The 20,128-nt window shown below is 36.9% G+C and overlaps 1 protein-coding gene across 1 annotated transcript in view; it reads right to left on the reverse strand.

Moving 5' to 3' along the window:
- Positions 1–3,470: 3,470 nt before the first annotated feature.
- The window catches only part of LOC111870424 (transmembrane protein 189), a 29,063-nt gene continuing 12,405 nt past the window's right edge, over positions 3,471–20,128 (reverse strand). Inside the window, exons 3-4 of the mRNA XM_023862712.2 lie at positions 16,189–16,407; positions 3,471–9,359 (exon numbers count right to left, since the gene is read on the reverse strand). Of these exons, the coding sequence (XP_023718480.1) occupies positions 9,099–9,359; positions 16,189–16,407 (480 nt within the window). The 3' untranslated portion in view covers positions 3,471–9,098. The remainder of the gene's footprint in view (positions 9,360–16,188; positions 16,408–20,128) is intronic.

The raw sequence follows: 20,128 nt of genomic DNA on the forward strand, positions 1-20,128 counted from the left end.
CCCCTCCTACACTACTGTTTTCACTTGTATACTTGCCCTTCCCCCCCGTCCTTCTCTGCCCTCACATAGCTGTGTATATTTCCAACACCAGTCTGCTTTTACCGGTTCTCACGGTCTCTTCCCTTGCAGATTTCTTATATTTTTCTTCTACCCTGAAGATGGAGGCGATACGTTCCTCCGAAACGTCGGTTAACACCACATACACACGGTGCCAAATTCCAGAAGACTGCTTTCTTCATAAACTTCTCTTCAGCATGGGATAATGATCATTACACTTGATTTATTACCTTATTTTTATTATACTTTGTTGTGAAGTTTCCTGAGATTACCATCTATTTTAATTCCAAAGAATTCTGTCTTCTGGTATATAATGGCATCTAGTCTGGTGAAATGCAACATTTCAAAGGTACATATCACCTCCATCTTCAAGGTCAAAGTGTACACAAAGAAAGAAACTGCCATAAAGGAAGAGCTTGCTGATTGTTTCATGCTGGTTTATTGCCTGGCTTACTCTTTTACCTTGAAGATGGTGGCTATATTCCTCTGAAATGTCAGTTGACTTTCAATGGACTTCATTAAAAGATAGAACTCTTCATAGTCATGACTGTGAGAACCTCAAACCCAACATATTTTAATTCTGTTCTCATTTCAACTAGCTGTTGTCATGCTCATGCAAACTGGGTTCTGCCAATGACTGCTGGAAGTCATAATATTCAAGATGTGACAGACAAAAAACTCATGGCAATCAACAAATTTTATATTTTACCATGTAATTAAAAAATGGATATACCAGTCTTTGTTAGTACTTTACTGTGAAGTGTTCATGGTGTCAAGTTATTTTAAGTATTTAAATTATTTAATATAAATTCAACAAAAGGCAGAAAAACCAAGCTCTGATGCTATCTATAAGATATTATGGAAATACTCTGACTGTAAGAAAAGAAGGATAATAAAGCACTAATGATGTCTAGGATACTAACAGTGTAATATATCCAGGATCACCTGAAAGTGATACACTGTAAACAGAATGGAAAGAAAAAAACCGCATGACTAAAACCCTATTTATTAAAAAGACTAACAACCTCCCTTTGAGGTGTATAGAGGGCATGAAAGTAAAGATCCTTGCATTCTTGATGAAGTGATACCAGTTAAATGGGACAGAGAACACAGAACCATTTCCAAATGCAGTAAAGAGGAAAATACTTAACATTACTAATCTAAATCAACCAGGCATAAATTTTAACTTTTTTCACTGCCTTTTAATTGCAAAAAAAGGGATCGCCATTTTCTTACAATACTTGGAGGTGTTTTCTTACAAGGATTCCAAAATGAATAAGAATTTACCTACAAGAAAATCTACATGTAGCATTTCATTATTCACTTTGTCAATTTAAAAAATTAAATTTGCGACAAGAGACCAGCAAGTTAACAGACTGTTTTCTTGCTTGATATTCCCTGTTCTACGACATGAGCAAATGTGCAAAAATTTAACTGATTTTTATGACTGACTATATTCCTGCCATGTTCAAAATCAACTGAACTTATATAAATGATCAGCCCTGACAAATAATTTGTGCCACTCCTTAAGTCACAGCATTTCAAATTATTTTTTTAATGGTGACTTATGTTTAGTGACGTGTCCAAATAAAAACGTATGAAAGTGGATCTGTGGAACTAGTGTAAAAAGTAGCGTTCTGACCTTATAAAGACATTTCAGTATTTTTTCCTGATCACATTTAGCAAGAGATTATTACTATGGTATAGGGTAACAATAAGGATTTAGGCATGATGCCATGGCCAGAGTTGCATATTCATAAGGAGATGGATGAGCACCTTTAAAATTTTGCCAGTCTCAGCCTTCAGAGAATTAAGATTTCAACACACATTAGATAGAAGGTTCAGTGAACCCCAGAGTTGTTCTGCATCTATTAATAGTTGTGAAGAGAAAAATTCCAATGCTCATACACTCCACACATTTGTTTATAGTGTCAGTATTCCTGATCCCTTTGTGCTTCACACAATTGTTCATCCTGACCTATTTCACAAAGTTGCTATGTGAGCTCCATTACTAGCACTTGAATTTTTCACATATACCAAGCACACAGATGGCACACTTTTCACTTTGATATACAGAGAGCTCATTTGATAACAATGAATGTTGTTAAATCTTACTGGGTTATCAACCATGTCAAATGATTAAAAACAGCCAATGCTTCATGGCTATCTGTGACCCTATCATCAAGATCTGATGATTTCATTAACTTCAGTCACAATTAAAGCTTCATATATTACAGACAGGATGTGCTTTGCAGAAGTGTTCCAATGTCAGTCAGTGACAGAAGGCATTCATATTTCCCATTTGCGCTATTTCACAACTGACCCAGGAGTATGTGTAAGGTAATGTTCTTACAGTCTTAAAGACTGGGTGTGAGGGTGTGAATGGTGTGCATTTTAAGGCACATCAGCACCAACTGCTATACACAACTGAATGAAATTCAAGTCTAAAAATAAAACAACCTAAAATTCTGAATGTCAGACTGTAAATAGGACTGACATTAAAAAGAACCCAAAACTTAATAAAGAACAGTGATAAAACAGGTTGGCAGGTTGTCAGACTCTATAAGGGCTTGTAGTTGAGGTCCTAAAATAACTGTAGGCACAAATGTCAGATATGAACATAAACACGTGAAATTCTGCAATTTAAATAGACTTGGTAGACCACATACTATTTAGGAATGCCATGCCAAATGTCTCCAAGAATGTTGCACAGTAAGCCAAGATGATGAAATGTAATATAATACATAATATGGGAATTCCACAAATATTTGTAGGACAGTAATGGGGTATCTCACATGGTGTACAAACAGATGGCTGGTCACCACATAACAAACCTCCATGAGATAGAAAAGTGTGGGCAATTGAAATGTGTACCTGCACTGACTTCTTCTTCCCTGAGAGAAGTACAATACTTCAATTGACTGTTTCACAGCTCACAATTTGTTTTGCTGCGTATGACTTCATCTTCTAGGAAGAGAAAACAACACAATGAAGACAGGTGTGAACATCACTGCCAAAAGCTTGTTCTGATGTCAGGCTGGCCTGCATGCCCAGGTACGTAGCAAAACAACAGATTTCTGAGTATTCCTGATGTCTAACAATAGATGTTTACTCCCCATAACAACTGGGTGGTCAAGTGAATAACTCTAAAGATTCTACTAGACAATTAGGGAATCTGTACCCAATGCCAAATTTCACAATGAATGGACATTCTAGGTTATAGCAGTCCAGATCATAGTAGACCTTGCTCCAACTGCAGTGGAACATACACCAAAGTTTCAGAATCCCTGTACCTCTTTCATTCCTGCAGCATATAATGCATGGATTATTCTATATCCCAATTACATAATTACACAGTTTAAGATAATAAAATGCCTTTTATACAAGCAGGATAATTCAAGAATCTTCTTGAATTCTAATAAAATCACTATGCATTTATTAAACAAAATATTACATATTAAGTGAGGTATTTGAAAGCAATGAGTATCTATGTCTGAATTTCTCACTGCATAGAACGGATTGTTACAACTTCATATAACGGAACAGGCCAAGTGTGCTTGCAGTACTCAGTAACTTTTATTTATTACTCAAGATCTCTATTCAATAACGATTGTTATTCCATATGTGACCAGTGTTACTTACAGCCAGACTCACAACAGTCCTGACTTGGCCACTGACCATTCTGAACTCCTTTTTACTCACTTGAATTCACATTCAGAAGCATTTAAATGTTTATATAACAAATTTATGCTAGGTTTCATATACATATAACATATATTAAAAAGATGTCACAAGCATTTTTATCTGGGATATGAAGGGTTTCAGCATGTAACATGGTACTGGTGGTGACTGTCCAGCTGCGACAATAAAAGATTTCTTACTACACAGAAATGTCCATTTCAGAATTTTACTCTGTTCTTTCTGTAATGCTTCAGTGGATCTGTAAGAGTCTGGCTCTTGGGTGTTGAAATGTTGAAGATTCTTAACAGTTGCTAGTGTTATTTAGAAGTTTCATTAATAGCCATGGTTTACGAAAGCATACGTTTCAAAATCCATCACAATGAAAGACAGAATTTTATGCCAAACACAGGACAGAATATTCCAAAAATTTTTAACCTGTTTAAACATTTTCAGTGAATAACAACAGTAATGTCCTCCGTACGACACCATAGCGCATATGTAACACAAGAATCATTTTATCACTACCGCCATCATCATTCAAGTATTACAAAAATAACAGCAACGTCTTTCAAAATAAATTATTCATTTAATGTTTGGTTTCAAAGCAAACATGTAATAGTATCAGTAATAGCAGCAGCAGCAGCAGCAGTGGTAGTAATCATAAAGATGCCCAAAACAAATTACAAATTTTAAATTAGTGGTAGTGGTAGTAGTAGTTCTTGTTGTTGTTGTCATGGTGGTGGTAGTAGAATCTCATATTTGAGATTTCTCATGAAATCTCATATTTCCCTTATCTCAGATCTGTGACTTGCTTGGTCTCATCTGAATACCTTGGATCATTGAATTATTAGCCATACAGGAAGCATGAGAACTGCACTTTCAAACCCAACACATACATACCAATAGTCTTCATTCTCTATACTTTCTTAACCCGAAGCCAAGAGGAAAGGCCATTATACTCCAATCAATTTGACCATGGAATGAACATTAACACAAGTCAGGCAGGCAGTGATGAAATGCAAGCTTCCTACTGGTTGGCGGCCGGATGACTGAATCAAACATTTCCTTTAGTGTCTAATAATTTAGGTTATTTTTCCCTCGTTAACTTTATTAATAACATTTAAATTAATATCCATAAAAACGAATCAGAAAGGACGTTTCACATATCCCTGCTTCTCTGTAGAATAACAAGCATAAAAGTATATACACAGATGCAGTGTTTAACCCTTTCAATACTTATCTTCTTTGGCTAATTTAGAATAAAGAAATGTCAAAGGAAGTACATATGTGTCTGTAGCACTGAAAAGGTTAAATGTGAAAATCCTCAACTAGGGTGCATTGAAAGTTCTCCCCATAGACCATTCCTGATGGAAAAATTTTCATTTTACATGTGCATGACTTCAGTCAAGGGCAAATATGCGATTCAAATATCAGACATAGTTTAAGAAGTGGCACATTCAGAATGAGCAACACAGAGCACAATATGTAATACAAATTCACGGATGATTTCAAGCCAGCCCATCTAAACCAAACAAGAGTATAGTACTGAAGACTTAGGTAGAATAGCCACTGGGAGAAAAATGTAATTTTTTTATTTAAACACCTCAGTACCAAAAACTGACAACCTTTTAGCTGTTATTAATGATAAACTAAATCATGAATTAATATACATTATTCCTCAATTCTTAGTGCAGAGAACTGGACACCATATAAGTAAAACTTCAATAAGTGAAACGATGTCTTTTTATTAAATTATTTTTTATCTGTGGTTGTTGTTGGGGAACTCCTGTCATGCACCTTGCTTCAATAAATTTTAAAGCAACCCTGTGCCTAAGATATAAGGGTACCTGGAGACACAACTATATACATTCTCAATATAGGAACAGATAGAGGCAAATGATCCAATTCAAGCTACAGCTGCCATATCCCTGGGGAAACTACTATTTCAGAGCTACTGTTATTCTGGTTGAGAAAAGAAAAATTTCCAAAGCCCCTCCATGGCATTAAATTTCAGCTACCCAGTTATTATTGCCCTTTTCAAATACCCTTGTTATATGGCTCGAAATCAGGAGCACGAAATGAACAGATTTTATATTCCAAAAAGGAAGATTTTTCATAAATAAAGAATTGTGCACCATTAATGCAAGGTTCTTAGTTGCAGAAAAAATCATATAAATTATAATCAAATTTCTGAATATTCACACATTTTGTCGTTAGCATAAAATACATTTCCGGTTCAATTTTTACTTTAAATTTGATTTTTAAAAGACATATCACGTAAGTAACACTTTCTCTATTTCTCATAGTAGGAAATATATGTCTCATGGTACAGTACAGTGAAGTATGTATATCCCATTTTAATGACTCCCAAATTGACTTCAGACCAAACAATTTCATCATACAAAGCTTTAATAGAAATCATGGCAGAAAACTGCACAGACTATGACTATTACACAAGATATTAAGTTTTCACAGTGGCTAAAGTAAATAAAACGTTTTCAGGATATTAAATGTGTCAGCTGGTTAAAAATTACTGACATTTCAGGTACCATCTCTGTCCCCATTATCAAGATTAGACCAGATTTTATTAGGATTATTATTTTGGACACACAGTCTCAATCAATGAGCTTTAGTTTGAAGAAACTCAAGATAATGGACCATGTCAAAAATTACTGTTACAGTTATGGTCACATATCACTGTCAGAAACCTTTGACACTTAAGTGCTTCAATTAATTAAAAATTAAATGCTTTCAGTATTGAAGTCTAGCCTGGATTAAAATTGAATTCTCCCATCTACACACATTTATTTTTGGGTCACTACTTCTGATTTTTTCAACCTACCTGCACGTTCCAATTTTATACAACTTTCACAGAGAATTCGATAATTTAGATACCCAGTTCTTATTCACAAGACGTTACCAATCCAATGTAGAAGTTTAAATTTTATGTAATTTTAATATTAAAAACTGACAGAATGCTTAATAAAATCCTATGCAAAGTAGGATGAAGCAGAGCTACACTATGGTCACAAACACACCATGGCCATCAACACAAAATAAATTAATTGTTTGACATCTCCAGACTAAAGAAAAAGGTGACAATGCTTGCAAAGGTAGATGAGAATGGAATTCAGTTGCTAGACTTTAAATATATGTTAGCATCAAAGTAATTTACTGCATGAACATCAAGGCTGCAGATGTCAAACCACTCGTTTAATACATACATCATATAAAATATTGATTTTCAGTTTTGTTTATATGTACATTGGTCCACAGCTTTCCAAATGATACAAGAACAAGTCCTTGGCCACATGTGTTTTAATATCATGGAAAAATATAATCTTATTCATTATGAACAAATCTTCACTTAACAAGCCTGAAGATAATGAGTTTCACATGTATAAAATATATGTACAATGCCTATGCTGAATACAAAGTGTGCAGTTTGGCCTAAAATCTACTTATAATCACGATGACCAGTGAATTCCTGCTACACTGAAATCATGTTTGCATCTTCTAGTACATGTAATTCATGATCATGATTTATCAGACTTGACAAATTTGACAAATGATATAATTTAACCCATAATATCTGGATCAGCTGAAAATCCAAAGTAGCAACATAAATATAACAACAGTTATGGCACATGCAACTCCACTTAGTGTGGTGCAAAGTGCACCTTGGTCTTCAACAGTTCAACAGACACCATGTTGTACCTGCCTTTAATTAGTAACCTAATGCAATGTGTAATATTACTAAACTCCTGCAAGAATAAATATGTCTAATTCCTGATATGAAAACAAGTTTATATGATAGGGATGAGTCTCCTTCAATTATGCTAATTTTGCTCATGGATCTTAACCAAGTTTAGTTAGGCTGCTTTTATGAACACACTCAACTCCAGTGTCAAAGAGCTCTCACAACATACTGTAAACACAGGACAAAGTAAAAACATAGAAGAGTTTTGGCAGCATTTAAACAAATCCCACTGAAATATTAATATTTCAAATGTGTATTTTGCCTCCTGGGCAAAACTCTGGACAATGGGCTCAGCTTCATGAATTTCAAGCTGAGTCTGCATGTGGTGAGGGAATCACAGGACAATAAGCAGTGATGTGTACAAGGCATGTTCTGATAACTCAAGCTACCAAAAGATCAGCTAATGGTGTTTCCAAAGATTGTCACTTACCTAGAAGTTAGAAGCAGATTAGTCAGTGTATATAATAAATTCTCTCAGTTTTATATGACACTATAATGTAAACACTTTTATATGGGATACCATAAACACATTCCATCCCTATCACATTTTATGTATAAAAAAGGTATGGATAGATTGGCTGTGAGTATCACATTGCTTCGTTTGTTTTCACACTTTTATACTAAACACACAGAAACAATATTGCAATGCTTTAAGTCACAACCAGGACTATAAACAATTATAAATGACAAAAAATAGTTCAGTACTCTTGCATAAAGTATATCATGTTCCTCAAGTCCCCAGTCTCGTATGTAAGGCATATACTGAGCCATGTTGTTTAATGTGTATGGTAAAGCTTACTATTAAGCATCAATTAAATATGTTTAAGAATAAAATATTCTGTAAATGATGTAAAATGATACTTGATGTTCTTATTACCTACAAGAGTGTCTTTGGGTAATGCTACTAACAAGTACATAAATAATGCACATAAAAATGGTTTGGAACTCAACATCCTTATGAAGGATTCTCCTGAGGATATCATCATCTCTTTTCCACATTTTCATCATATATATGATCTTTGCATTCTCATGCACAGAATTATGGACACATAAGAAATGACAAGAAAATAAGTCAACAGGTAATATTGACAAGTATGAAAACGTGGCTTCTTGTTTCTTGAAATGTCACCATTTCATTAAAAAATTCAATTGGTAAGAAACACGTATAAAAAGCTTCAGATTGTATGCAACAACTTGCTCCACTTGTGAACGAACAACTGGCACACCAGTTTTCTCTCACTTCTGAATTCATCAGGAATATATCAACTGGAAATATATATACACCCTTTGGTCCCTGAAAGTGTAGTACTTGCATTTGTACATCCCCTTAATATTTACATTGCACAGTAGTTCATTATAATAGTTATAATATGGTAATGACTGTTCAATCGACTAGTATAAATTAACGTTTTAAACACATTTCATAATAAAAATATTAATGGGGACTCAATTCACAGCTGCATGGTGAAATTTTGGCAACATTCAGGGAAGAAAGGGTTTGCTATTTTGTCCTTTCAGTTCATGGGCACCTATAAAATATCAAAATGAGGATGTGTCAACGTTATTGGCTTGTATAGTTATTCTCCATATTTGCTCAGTCTCACGCCCGTTTCTGAGCCCATTTCATATCATCAGCCCTTGGCCGACACCCAGTCACTTGTTCTATTACCCACTCAAGCATCTGCCAGAAACAAATCTTTTCAAGAGGCCAGTTGAGCCAGCCAGTGGTAATGCAGAAGTATGTCTCATGTGGGGCCACGTGGTGAATTCGGTGGTGACGACGTGGTAAGATCACATGGTACTCTTGGAGGAACACTACCCATGCTGGCAAACCAAAGTAAGTGTGGGACCACTTATGAATCTGCAACATAAATATTTAACAGCACCTTGATGCTACAATCAATACACTCTTATGTACCAATTACTGGCCATGGCACACTTGCATGAGAATATACCACTTTATTACATACAATTATCCAAAGCAACTGTACTGTTATCACAAGCTTTAAGAAACCTGATAAGCCACTATAAAAAAAAACATCAACATAGTACAGAATGAATCAATGGTGTACCTACAGTATATATAGTAACTATGCTTACCTAGTTAAATCTGATCACTTCAAATTACTTTCTCTTCTCTGAAACAGTATGAAGGTGGTCAACTGCTCTGGTATTCAGAAATCTCATTAAGATAGAAACACAAATTACATTAAAACTACTCTGATTAACAAGGACTGTCATTTCATTTTAAGGTCTACATACACTATTGTGTTTGCCTTCTTTACTTCCAGCAATGGACTCTTGTAATGTTTTAGCCTATCTGTCAAGACCACTAACACCTTCACTGATATGAACTACATTAATGAAGCACAACCTTTTCCTTTCAAAGGGCCACACTGCAAAACAAAAAATGTTAAAGTAAAAGATGTAATTAAATGTAAGTCGCTTGACCACTGAACGTGCACTGCGGATGCTAAGTGTTTCAAGACAATTGTCATAACGTTCAATGATTGCTGCAAGATTTTCATCTTGTGTAGATTCATTCAGATTTAATGAAAAGGCTTATTCGCTAAAATGTAACTGCTTCCAACCAAGCTTGCAGAAACAGCCGCCTCTGCCACAGAATTTGACATTTGTTTGAATTCAGACCAATGCTCACACCAGAAAAGGTGCATCTGTCCCTCCGCTTCATTACTTAAACACTGTATCATGAACATATATGGGGGAATGGACATACAGCTACACTTTTCTTGACCTCAGCACTAGATGGAGATGAGTTATCAGCTTCACACTCCAGCTGCTTTACCCTTAAGAAAGAGCCCCCAGTACCCATAGGGTATGAGAGTGTTTGAGCCCCAGAGCCAGTCTGGACATTGCGGAGTAGGGAAAAATCTTTTGCTCCAGCCAGGAATCAAACTCCGGACATCCAGCCCACAGCCTGTCAATATACCAACTGATTTACCCCACCCGTCAGTTCATACCACAGTGTAAGTCAGCCCCACTCATCAGTTCATACCACAAAAGTAAAGTAAAGTAAAAAACAGGTATCCCTGTAAGAGGCCATGGAGGCCCATAGGGTTGTGAGACGTTGAGGTTTCTACATTTTCTAGACAGTCAGCTCATAGATGGCTGTAAGGCTGTGAGCCTTATGCACTGGCCACCCTTTACCCCCAAGAACATTCCATGAACATTCCTGGTACTCATTTCTGTTACAGGCTGAGTCGACCCCAAGGCCATAGTGCAGCTGAAAGGATTAGGTAAACTGAAAAATAATCAAATGACCTCATCGGGATTTGATCCCGTGACCTTCTGGCTTGTAGCATAGTGCCTCAACCAACTATGCTACCATGTGCCCCCTGTTCATACCACAGAGTCAATTATTTCAACTGCATAGCAGCTTCAGAATCTTCATATGGTGTTTCAAAGAAGTCAGCATATGTTCTGAACAGGGCTCTGTCCTGATCAAAACCCACAGATGTCTTAAAATTACTGCTGGAGCTGTTCAATATGTCTCATGTACTGACCACAATTCAACTTGTATTGTTGAACTGTTTTCTGTTGTGTTGGACAGTGACAAATGTTATATTCAAAAGCTGCAAATGAAACAATGATTATGCTAAGTTTACTGCTCATTTTATTCTGGTTTCTTGATCAGCTTACTCTCTGACCCTGAAAATGGAAGTGATATGTTCCTGTGAAATGTCACCTGACATTCACCTGATTACATGGTGTTATATCCCAGAAGACAGGACTCTTCAAATAACAATAATTTCTAAATACAAACCACTCCGTCCAATGTGACATATAAGTTTTTACTATATTAAAACTTATCTCCCTTACATGGTTCGGTCCTTATGGGCCATCTTCAGAGGGAACATCATTACAAACTGGAAACTACCATCACAATAGGTGTTTTGATTTAAAATACATACATTTATATCCTATAGTGCACAGTACGCTTAAAGTCGAACGTTTCACAATCACAGCAGCTTCCTGGTGTTGTAAAGTCTTTAAAAGTTTCTAGATGTTATTTAAAAAACCTTTATTGTCAATAGTTAAAATTTTTTTAAACCACGAACAAACCCTGGACGACATCAAGAACCTCCTCATCAATATAGACAGGCGGCACAAAATCTGCCCCATACAAGGAGGGCGATAAGAGTATGGACACGAACCTACGTGGTTTAAAAAATTTTAACTATTGACAATAAAGGTTTTTTAAATAACATCTAGAAACTTTTAAAGACTTTACAACACCAGGAAGCTGCTGTGATTGTGAAACGTTCGACTTTAAGCGTACTGTGCACTATAGGATATAAATGTATGTATTTTAAATCAAAACACCTATTGTGATGGTAGTTTCCAGTTTGTAATGATGTTCCCTCTGAAGATGGCCCATAAGGACCGAAACGTGTAAGGGAGATAAGTTTTATCACAGTAAAAACTTATATGTCACATTGTTCAGAGTGGTTTGTATTTATAATTGTTAGTGTGATGGACCAGAATGAAACAAATAAACAATAATTTCATTCAGAAAGCCGACAGACTGTACAGTTCATTTAAAAGATGGCATTTCCATTGCAGCTTGCTATTTAGATCATCCAAGTGTTCACAGATATCTGTCAAGAAGGCCTGATCACATATCCAACTCTAGCTTCGAAGAGACCCACAAGTTCTCCTTTCTGATGAAAACTTTGATTTCTTCTAACAGTGATTGAGAACACTGTAGCACTTTACCTTTGCTAAGCCAACAAACTTCATAACAGAAATTAGTGTCACCATATTCGCTTTGGATGACCGACAGCCCCCCCTACCAGTCGATACCAGTACCAGACTGATGCATAAACAACACTAAGAATATATTATAACAAAGGGACATTTATAGAAAAAAAAATAAAAGGTAGGAATTATAATGTGAGGATTTAAAAATAAACAGAGATTTAATTACATAACTTAAAGGTGTTTTCAATCCTCAACGAACTGAGTCATCTATTACATGTTAACACATTAAGGGCCGGCAATTAAAATATTTAAATGACACTGGGGACCGGCATTTTTAAACCAAGTACCCTAACTTGTGCACTGTTCGCTTTAAAAATTAATATAAAATCTCCTAATTAATTTTATGAACTAAAATTTTTGGAGAACGCTTACCAGTGCTCCTAGAAGTGCTTGAGAATGTGATATTTCTGGAAACATTCCCCTTTGTGAAGTGGCATTACACAGAAGTTGCAAATGTAGGCAGTCATACTCCTTTTTCTGTGAACTGCCAAACACAGCATTGCCTAGAAGGATGTTTCCCTTTGGAATGTTCACTCTTCACAATTTTCACGAGGGTATGTTTCCGCATATCACCCGAGTCGCCTAGGGGGTCCACATGAGGCCTGCGTGGGGTGGGAGCTGATGGGCCCGGTCACACTAAGTCTGTGTCTGACTCTCGTTCTGCCACCACCGTGTGGTCCGTAGCCCAGGCCTTTGCCATATTCATCAGAAATGCTTTGTATTTCAATTTTGAATCAGGGTTTAGATTTTTGTAAACCAAAAATGAATTGAAAATGGCACAATTTATAAGCCACAAGGCACCTTTCTTTGTCCACTTTATTGTTTTCCTAGGAAGAGAATAAGCCGATCAGTACTTGGCCTATTATAATAGGCCAAGTACTGATCGGCTCTATCAACTCCCTTCATGAACATATTATACTCAGAAATATAAATAGGTTTCTTTACTTGTCCATGTATCCTTTGAACATCAACCATGCTTAAATTGTGAACTGTGGAAATCATATTCACAACACAAGTATCCCTATCTCCAAAAAACAGTTCTGCTACTTCAGACACTTGCGTTGGGTCCGATGGAATTTGTTTCTCCCCTGGATTTCCACTAAACTGTCCCAAAGTAGGCGTTTTGTCTACTTTTACCCATGTGGCTGTCCCCGCAATTTTACTACCTGCACTTTTGTCGGAGCTACTTTCACTTTTATTGTCTGTGGCCACAATTGTTTGTTGTCCCTTGTCACTGCCACTGTCTAAGTCACTTTCACTACTCCTCTCAGAAGGAACGTCAGATAGCTCATCGGAGAACAAGTCAGATATTTCTTTTTCTCCGAGATATCGCTTGGTCTTCAACCGCTTCTGTCCTTGATTCATATTGCACTAACTTCCTGCCTGGTACATAACTGCTTGAAGGGTCAAAGATCATTTTCCTTTAGAGGGGGAACCAAAAGAGCGAGGTCAAATTACTGCCTACTAAGCAAACATTTCGGAGAAATAGTAAGCAGTAGTCATTCATTTGGGTGGCGCCAGATAAAGGTATAGTGTGTTACAACCTAACATGTCCTAAAATCATGATATCATGCGACCGGTCCGCCGTGTTTAAAAGCCAAAAGCATGATATCATGCGACAGGTCCTCAATGTTTTAAGAATGAGCTGGTGAACAAGGGTTTTCAAAATGAACCAACTTTCATGATGCTGCTAGCACATAAGGTTGCTTCCAGGTATCATGTGGCCATGTGCATGACACACCAGCAGTTGATCATGAGTTGTACAATGCAGTGGGAGCATTACACCAAACACAAACAGTCTGACACAGTAAACTGAGCATTATGAGTCCTATATTTCATGCAGATATGTAAGGCTTATACCGCAACTGGACTTGTAACCTTCACTCTGTGATACAGGACTGCGACAAATGTAATTTCAAAGTAAAATACAACTGTGGGAATCCTTTAATCAAGGACATTCCTACTTCTGCAGGCAATTAAAACTGAATATGCCTTCTGGCATTGTACTTTGTCATAATTACACTGCAAACTATAAAACCGAAATAGGAATCAATGATTTCAACATTAACTGCAAATTATGTGTGTACACTAAAGGTGCTCTGATCCAGCAACAACTGAAAAGCACTACCTGTAATTAGTATAATGTCTGTTTGGAGGTTCAAATAACTATGTTGTTATTTAAAGTGTTTCAATGGAATTAATTTACCTTGGCTTCTATTCTTTCTGCAAGAGACATAAATATGATATTCACATTATTAGAGTTACACTATGTTTATATTGTGTTTCAATCCATATATGTCTCTCTGTCCTTTCTGATTTATTTAAGCAACACATTCCTAAAGAAATCCAGAAAATATGGTTTCATTCCTGAAATGTCAAATATGAGAGTAAGCCAAGTAGTATCCACAATGTATTTATTAAAATTAATAAAAGACCAATATATAACACACAAGTGCATCACAAGTGCTATTCAATACACTTGGTCCAGCATTGCACAGGATGGTACATACATGTTGCCAGAAAACTGCAATCTTCCACTCACTGTTGCTGGCAAAACAGTCACTTCTTAAAGCATCTCCAAAGGGTCAAAACAGATGAAAATCCAATGGAGCAAAGTCAGGGCTGTATATTGAATATTTTAAGATCTCAAAGTGTTGTTGATGGAGTGTTTCAATGGTGTGGGGAAGTGTACTGTCATGCAACAATACCATACAATGACTGATTTTCTGGGCATTATCCATCATCCTAATTTTCATATAAACATTTCAGGGATTGAACTCTGTTTCTGTCCTTGGGTAAGAAGCCTACTCTATTGGGCACAATGGATTAAAGCTAGTCCTTATCTGAAGATATGTTCTCAACTGGACCAAACAGAGTAGGCATTTTACCTGACCATGGTGACACAGTCCAGACTCTGAAACATTGTTTTAAATACAAATTAGGACTATATACAACATAAAAATTCAATCATTGCATTAATATACCAATATGTACTTTTAGATCTTATTAACAGTACACCTTTCGATTGTTATCCTCAGTGTCTACTGCAAATCACTGGCTTCAACTTGTCACACAGCATCCCACTGCAACGTGTACTGTTTATAATCCTACTCATTTGCCAATAATGCTCATGGATTTGACCCTGTGAAGACTGGAACAGTATGGTCATAACTCTTCCCACTTCTGGTTGAGATCTGAACTTTCTGACATGCAATTTTAGATGTTTCCATTCTATACTCTTGATGTTTGCTCTCTGCCTCTCAGTGGCAGATCCAAGTTTCATCACCAGTGAAAATATGACACAAATTCCTAATGATACTCATTCAAAAATGGTTACAGATGTCCAAACAGGTATGCCTACACCAATTCATCACTTGTTCCGGAACCCACACTGCACAGACTTTATGGAAGTGAAGTCTCTCACAGATGAGTTTACTGGTAGAACCATGACTAATCTGCAGTTGGTTTGCCATTTCAGCAGTAGTCAGTGGAGATGGGCATCCTAACAGCTCTTCATCAGTGACATTTATTTGGCCATTTTTCAGCATGTCAACCCATTTGCACATCCTTTTGTTGCAGCAAAACATTACCCTTATAATGTACTGATAGTTCTCCATGAATTTCTGTACCTTTTTACACCTTCAGACCACAAAACTCAAATCAATGCATGCTGCTCCTTTGGTGAAGGCAGTTAAGTCAAACAACCATGCTGACACCACTAGTGGTGAAAAGACAACTGGCTGGTGAAGGTCAAATAAGTAGCTATAATGACAAGAAGATTCTGTGCTTACAGTCACACGCATATTCGGCAGTGGGGCAATTCATAAGAAAAGATATGAACATTTGTGAATACTCCCTGACTTGCCTTCATACAATGTCAACAGTCCATGAGAAATTCCACATCTTACCTGGTTAGTCATGGCGACAAATATTGCAAGAAGAAATAAGTAACAGCTCCATGAGAAGTTCTTCTGGACCTCTTCTTCAGACAGAGTAATAAATTGCCATGTCATCCGTCCTAAGAAGGGGATAGTTACCATGAAGTTATCTCCATTGGTCTCAATGAAATCATGCCTTGTGATGGATGTTGGGTCAATGTGATGCTCACGAAAAGGCCGAAGGAAATTCTGATGACCATAAAAACACATAATTTAAGGCACAATGAAATCCATGATAGTTCCTTCTGCAATGGGGTTCCTAACTATTATTCCAGTGACTGAAAATCATGTGAGACAATATGGATTGGCACACAATAGTGAGACAAAAATCAGTTATTTATTCACTGGTCCTGACCTAAGCACCATACAATGAGGGTATACAGGAAGCATGGAAGTAAAGCTTCATGCATTCTAGATTTCTGCAATGGACAATGAATGGTAAGTGGTGGTTTTCATGCTCTACCCATTTTATACCAGGGAGAAAAATGGCCAGTAGCCATTATATATGAGGTGGGTTGGACTCAGAAGCCAGTTTGAATGTGGAACTGAAAAGAAACATCCAAAACCAATATCAAAACTCATATATTATTTTCATCCTATTCTGTATGTTTTATAAGGCGAAGCTTAATGTTTCAACATTCGCCAGTACTGTTGGAGAGAAAATGGTCTTATTTTTAAGAGATTATCTCAGCTTCACCCACAGAGTTTGTTTATACAGATTAATTCATATCTTCTTACCATGCTGCAGGCTCATTTCCTTATAAATTTATTCGTTAGGCTCTTTTCATGACCTGCAACACTGATTTCACCAATTCTTCCTTTATATTATCATGAAAATAAAGTCTGGTTATCCATATTTCTACATGAAATAACATAAAGCTATGCAAGTAGTCAGGTGTAATTACATCTGAGAGGGAAAAGGTTTAGGGTGGCACACTTTTCATCCCATGCACATCAAACTGGTAGCAACGTTATGAAAATTATAAATTAATGCAGATATAGCAGTTCATCATGTAATAAAATCTTCCATCACATACTAGAATTAAATGTAAAATCCTAGCATACATTTGGATAAAATTAACCAAGGCCTCCTGTGTGTGTGTGTACACGAGATTAGCTCATGTAATATTTTTTCAGTTGTTTATGTTACAGGTACAAAATGTCTCATTACACGCCATATTTTACCAGATCGTTTCTAGACATAAAAATAAGTAAAAATGCTCACATGAATAGGTACCCTGAATGCCTTGCTCAAAATGTGACAGCTGTTCTAATTTCAATTTCCATGGCCACATCTTGGATACTTCACAAATTTAGCAGACTGTGTATAAGAGGAAAACAAACAAACAAGCTATTACTAACCTGTTCGCATTTACTTTCTTACATCAGCTACAAAAAATGACCTCTATGTTCATGGACACAATTCAGCTCTGTATGAAAAAGAAATTCATTAAGTGCTTGAAGATTCCATGTGTATTTTTCATTTCACATGCAAATGTTTTATTTCAGTGCCACAGTTTCTCCCTTGTATGAACTGTACTGGCACAGAGCTTGGTTTACTAGCACCCCCACAAAAAGAAACAGGACAGGATTCAAGTCAGAAGCCTGTACAGGCCAGGAAACTGGAGCTTCATGTCCTCAGCTGATCCAATGCTCAGGATCATTTTTGGACAGCCACTGACACAGTTCACATTATGTGGTGAAGCACTATCATGTTGAAACTACACATACTGACAGACACATCTTCCATTAGTCCACTTAAGTGTGTTACAGGAAAATTAAGGTAATCGTGGCCATTACCTACTGCTGGTAAAATGTGAAGGCCTGGGAGGCAGTCAGCCTACAGGTAGACAGGAAACTGTCACTGTTGATGGCAAGATTGAATTGCATAAGGTTTTTCATCAAACCACACATTTCTAATGAATGTTGGTGATCCCAGACCTAGTGGACACATTCATCATTCATCAGTAATCTGTCAGACAACATGTCCACAGTTTCTTCCAAAACAGTTCCTCCACTTAATGCGATCACAAACTTTCTCCTTCAAATAAAAATATCCTCTTCTGTCCCCAAAGTCATCCAGCATCTTCTTACGTCTTCTTCCTCGTCTTCTGGTCACTTCCATCCACCCTTCCAGTTTGTTTTGTCTCCAGAGGAAACATCTCGCATACATGGTATCTCTGTTTTTTGGAAAGAGACTATCCAGGAAAAGTGATAATGTTGTAGTTTTTCCATTTGCTAGTGGGCACAATCTGTCCATAAATAAAATCATCACTGTGAAAGGAGGGACTCTGGCCAGCAAATTCCATTGACAGAATGTATGTCTTGCAAGTGCATAATGTAGTACTAACTCTTGCACAGACTGAATGTGACACAGATACAACTTCTGTTCTTGTACTATGTGGTGTACAGAAGCATAGGAGGTACCTGCAAGAGCTACAAGATGTCTGGTAGCTCTTGCAGGTTGTCTTTCAATGACCTCAAAGATCTGCTCTTTTATCTGTACATTATACAGAATGTGAACAACCAATATCTTGTCCCATTCAACAGAAAGTAAAGCAGGATAACTTGCACTCTGAAATTAGTACATTTTTCTCTGTATCTTGTAACAGCATCTGTGGCATTTCTGTAGTGCTCACCTAGTGCAAGATGCATGTCCACTAATTTAATACATACATGTCCACTAATTTAATACATAAACAACCACCTTTTATGTTGGATCAGTATATAATGCCCTTCCCCAAGTTCACATTGCTACAGACTGGCTCAGAACACAATACCTATTAGTTCTTTTTATTGGTCCGCATCAAATCCAGAGTAAGACTGTCAGGTAATGTAAACATCAACACAAAGTCTGGCATCAAATGGATCTCTACAATCATAACAATCAACAAGAAATGCAGGCAAAATGCTCTCAGAACATCTCATTTTCAGAATGTGACAGCAGAAGCTTATACTTTTTAATGGTTGACTTTATAAAGAAGGCTCTCAGGGTACATATTCATTTATTTTGAGGTTTGGAAACCACCCTGGAAATTACTGTGGCAAAGAGATTCAATGCCAAGCGGTGACTTTGTAAACAACAGTCGTTGTTATGCAATAGGCAAATAAACAAACACCAGTTTCTATGCAACGGTCAAGGTACTGTTGGACTATAACAATAGAAATTGTGTTTTCTATGTGGTTCGTGCCGAAATGTTATAAGCAAGGTTAGTCGAGTTCCAGAGAGGAGTTGTCAGCAGTTCAGTTCAGTTGGAAGTCAGCCTGTGAAGAGAAGTTCATGAAGTTGCTGTGAAATGGCAGCCAGCATGGGACCCAGTTACTTGAGTTGTCAGTTGACAAAAGTTCTGCACAGGTGGCTGTGACAAGAGGACCTGCGTGCAGGAAGATGAAGAATGTCCCTCAGTAGAAGCTGTTGCCAGGAAATGGCTAATGGAGACTGTAACAGACCGAGGACACTTGTCTGTGTGTGTCAGTGACCTGTAAAGTGTAGTTCCAGGTGGCATATAGAAGTGGTCAATAAAGCCAATATCCAATCCATACCCCATCTATAGTCACACGCCCCCCAAATCGTGACAATATGACATAGAGCAGCAACAAGACACTCAGTATTTTAAAATAGGACAGTGACCATGAGTGATAAACTGGTAAGAATCTTGAAACGAATGTAGTCTGTTTTAAGGTATTGTCATACAAGGCCCTTACAGAGACTTGGGAAACTTATGATGAATATCAGTTAGGATAACAAGCCTCCAAGCTGAAAATTAAACCTTGGGGGGAGGGGGAGGGGGGCTCCCAAATACTAAGTCTGCAAGGCAATCAAAACATTTGATAAATATATTACTAATGATGTATTAGTTACAGGAAATACTTAGGTGGGGCATGGGTGTGCCACAAAGCCTGATGTAAT

Source organism: Cryptotermes secundus, unplaced genomic scaffold (assembly GCF_002891405.2).
Source record: "Cryptotermes secundus unplaced genomic scaffold, Csec_1.0 scaffold1366, whole genome shotgun sequence".
NCBI classification, from domain to species: Eukaryota; Metazoa; Arthropoda; class Insecta; order Blattodea; family Kalotermitidae; genus Cryptotermes; species Cryptotermes secundus.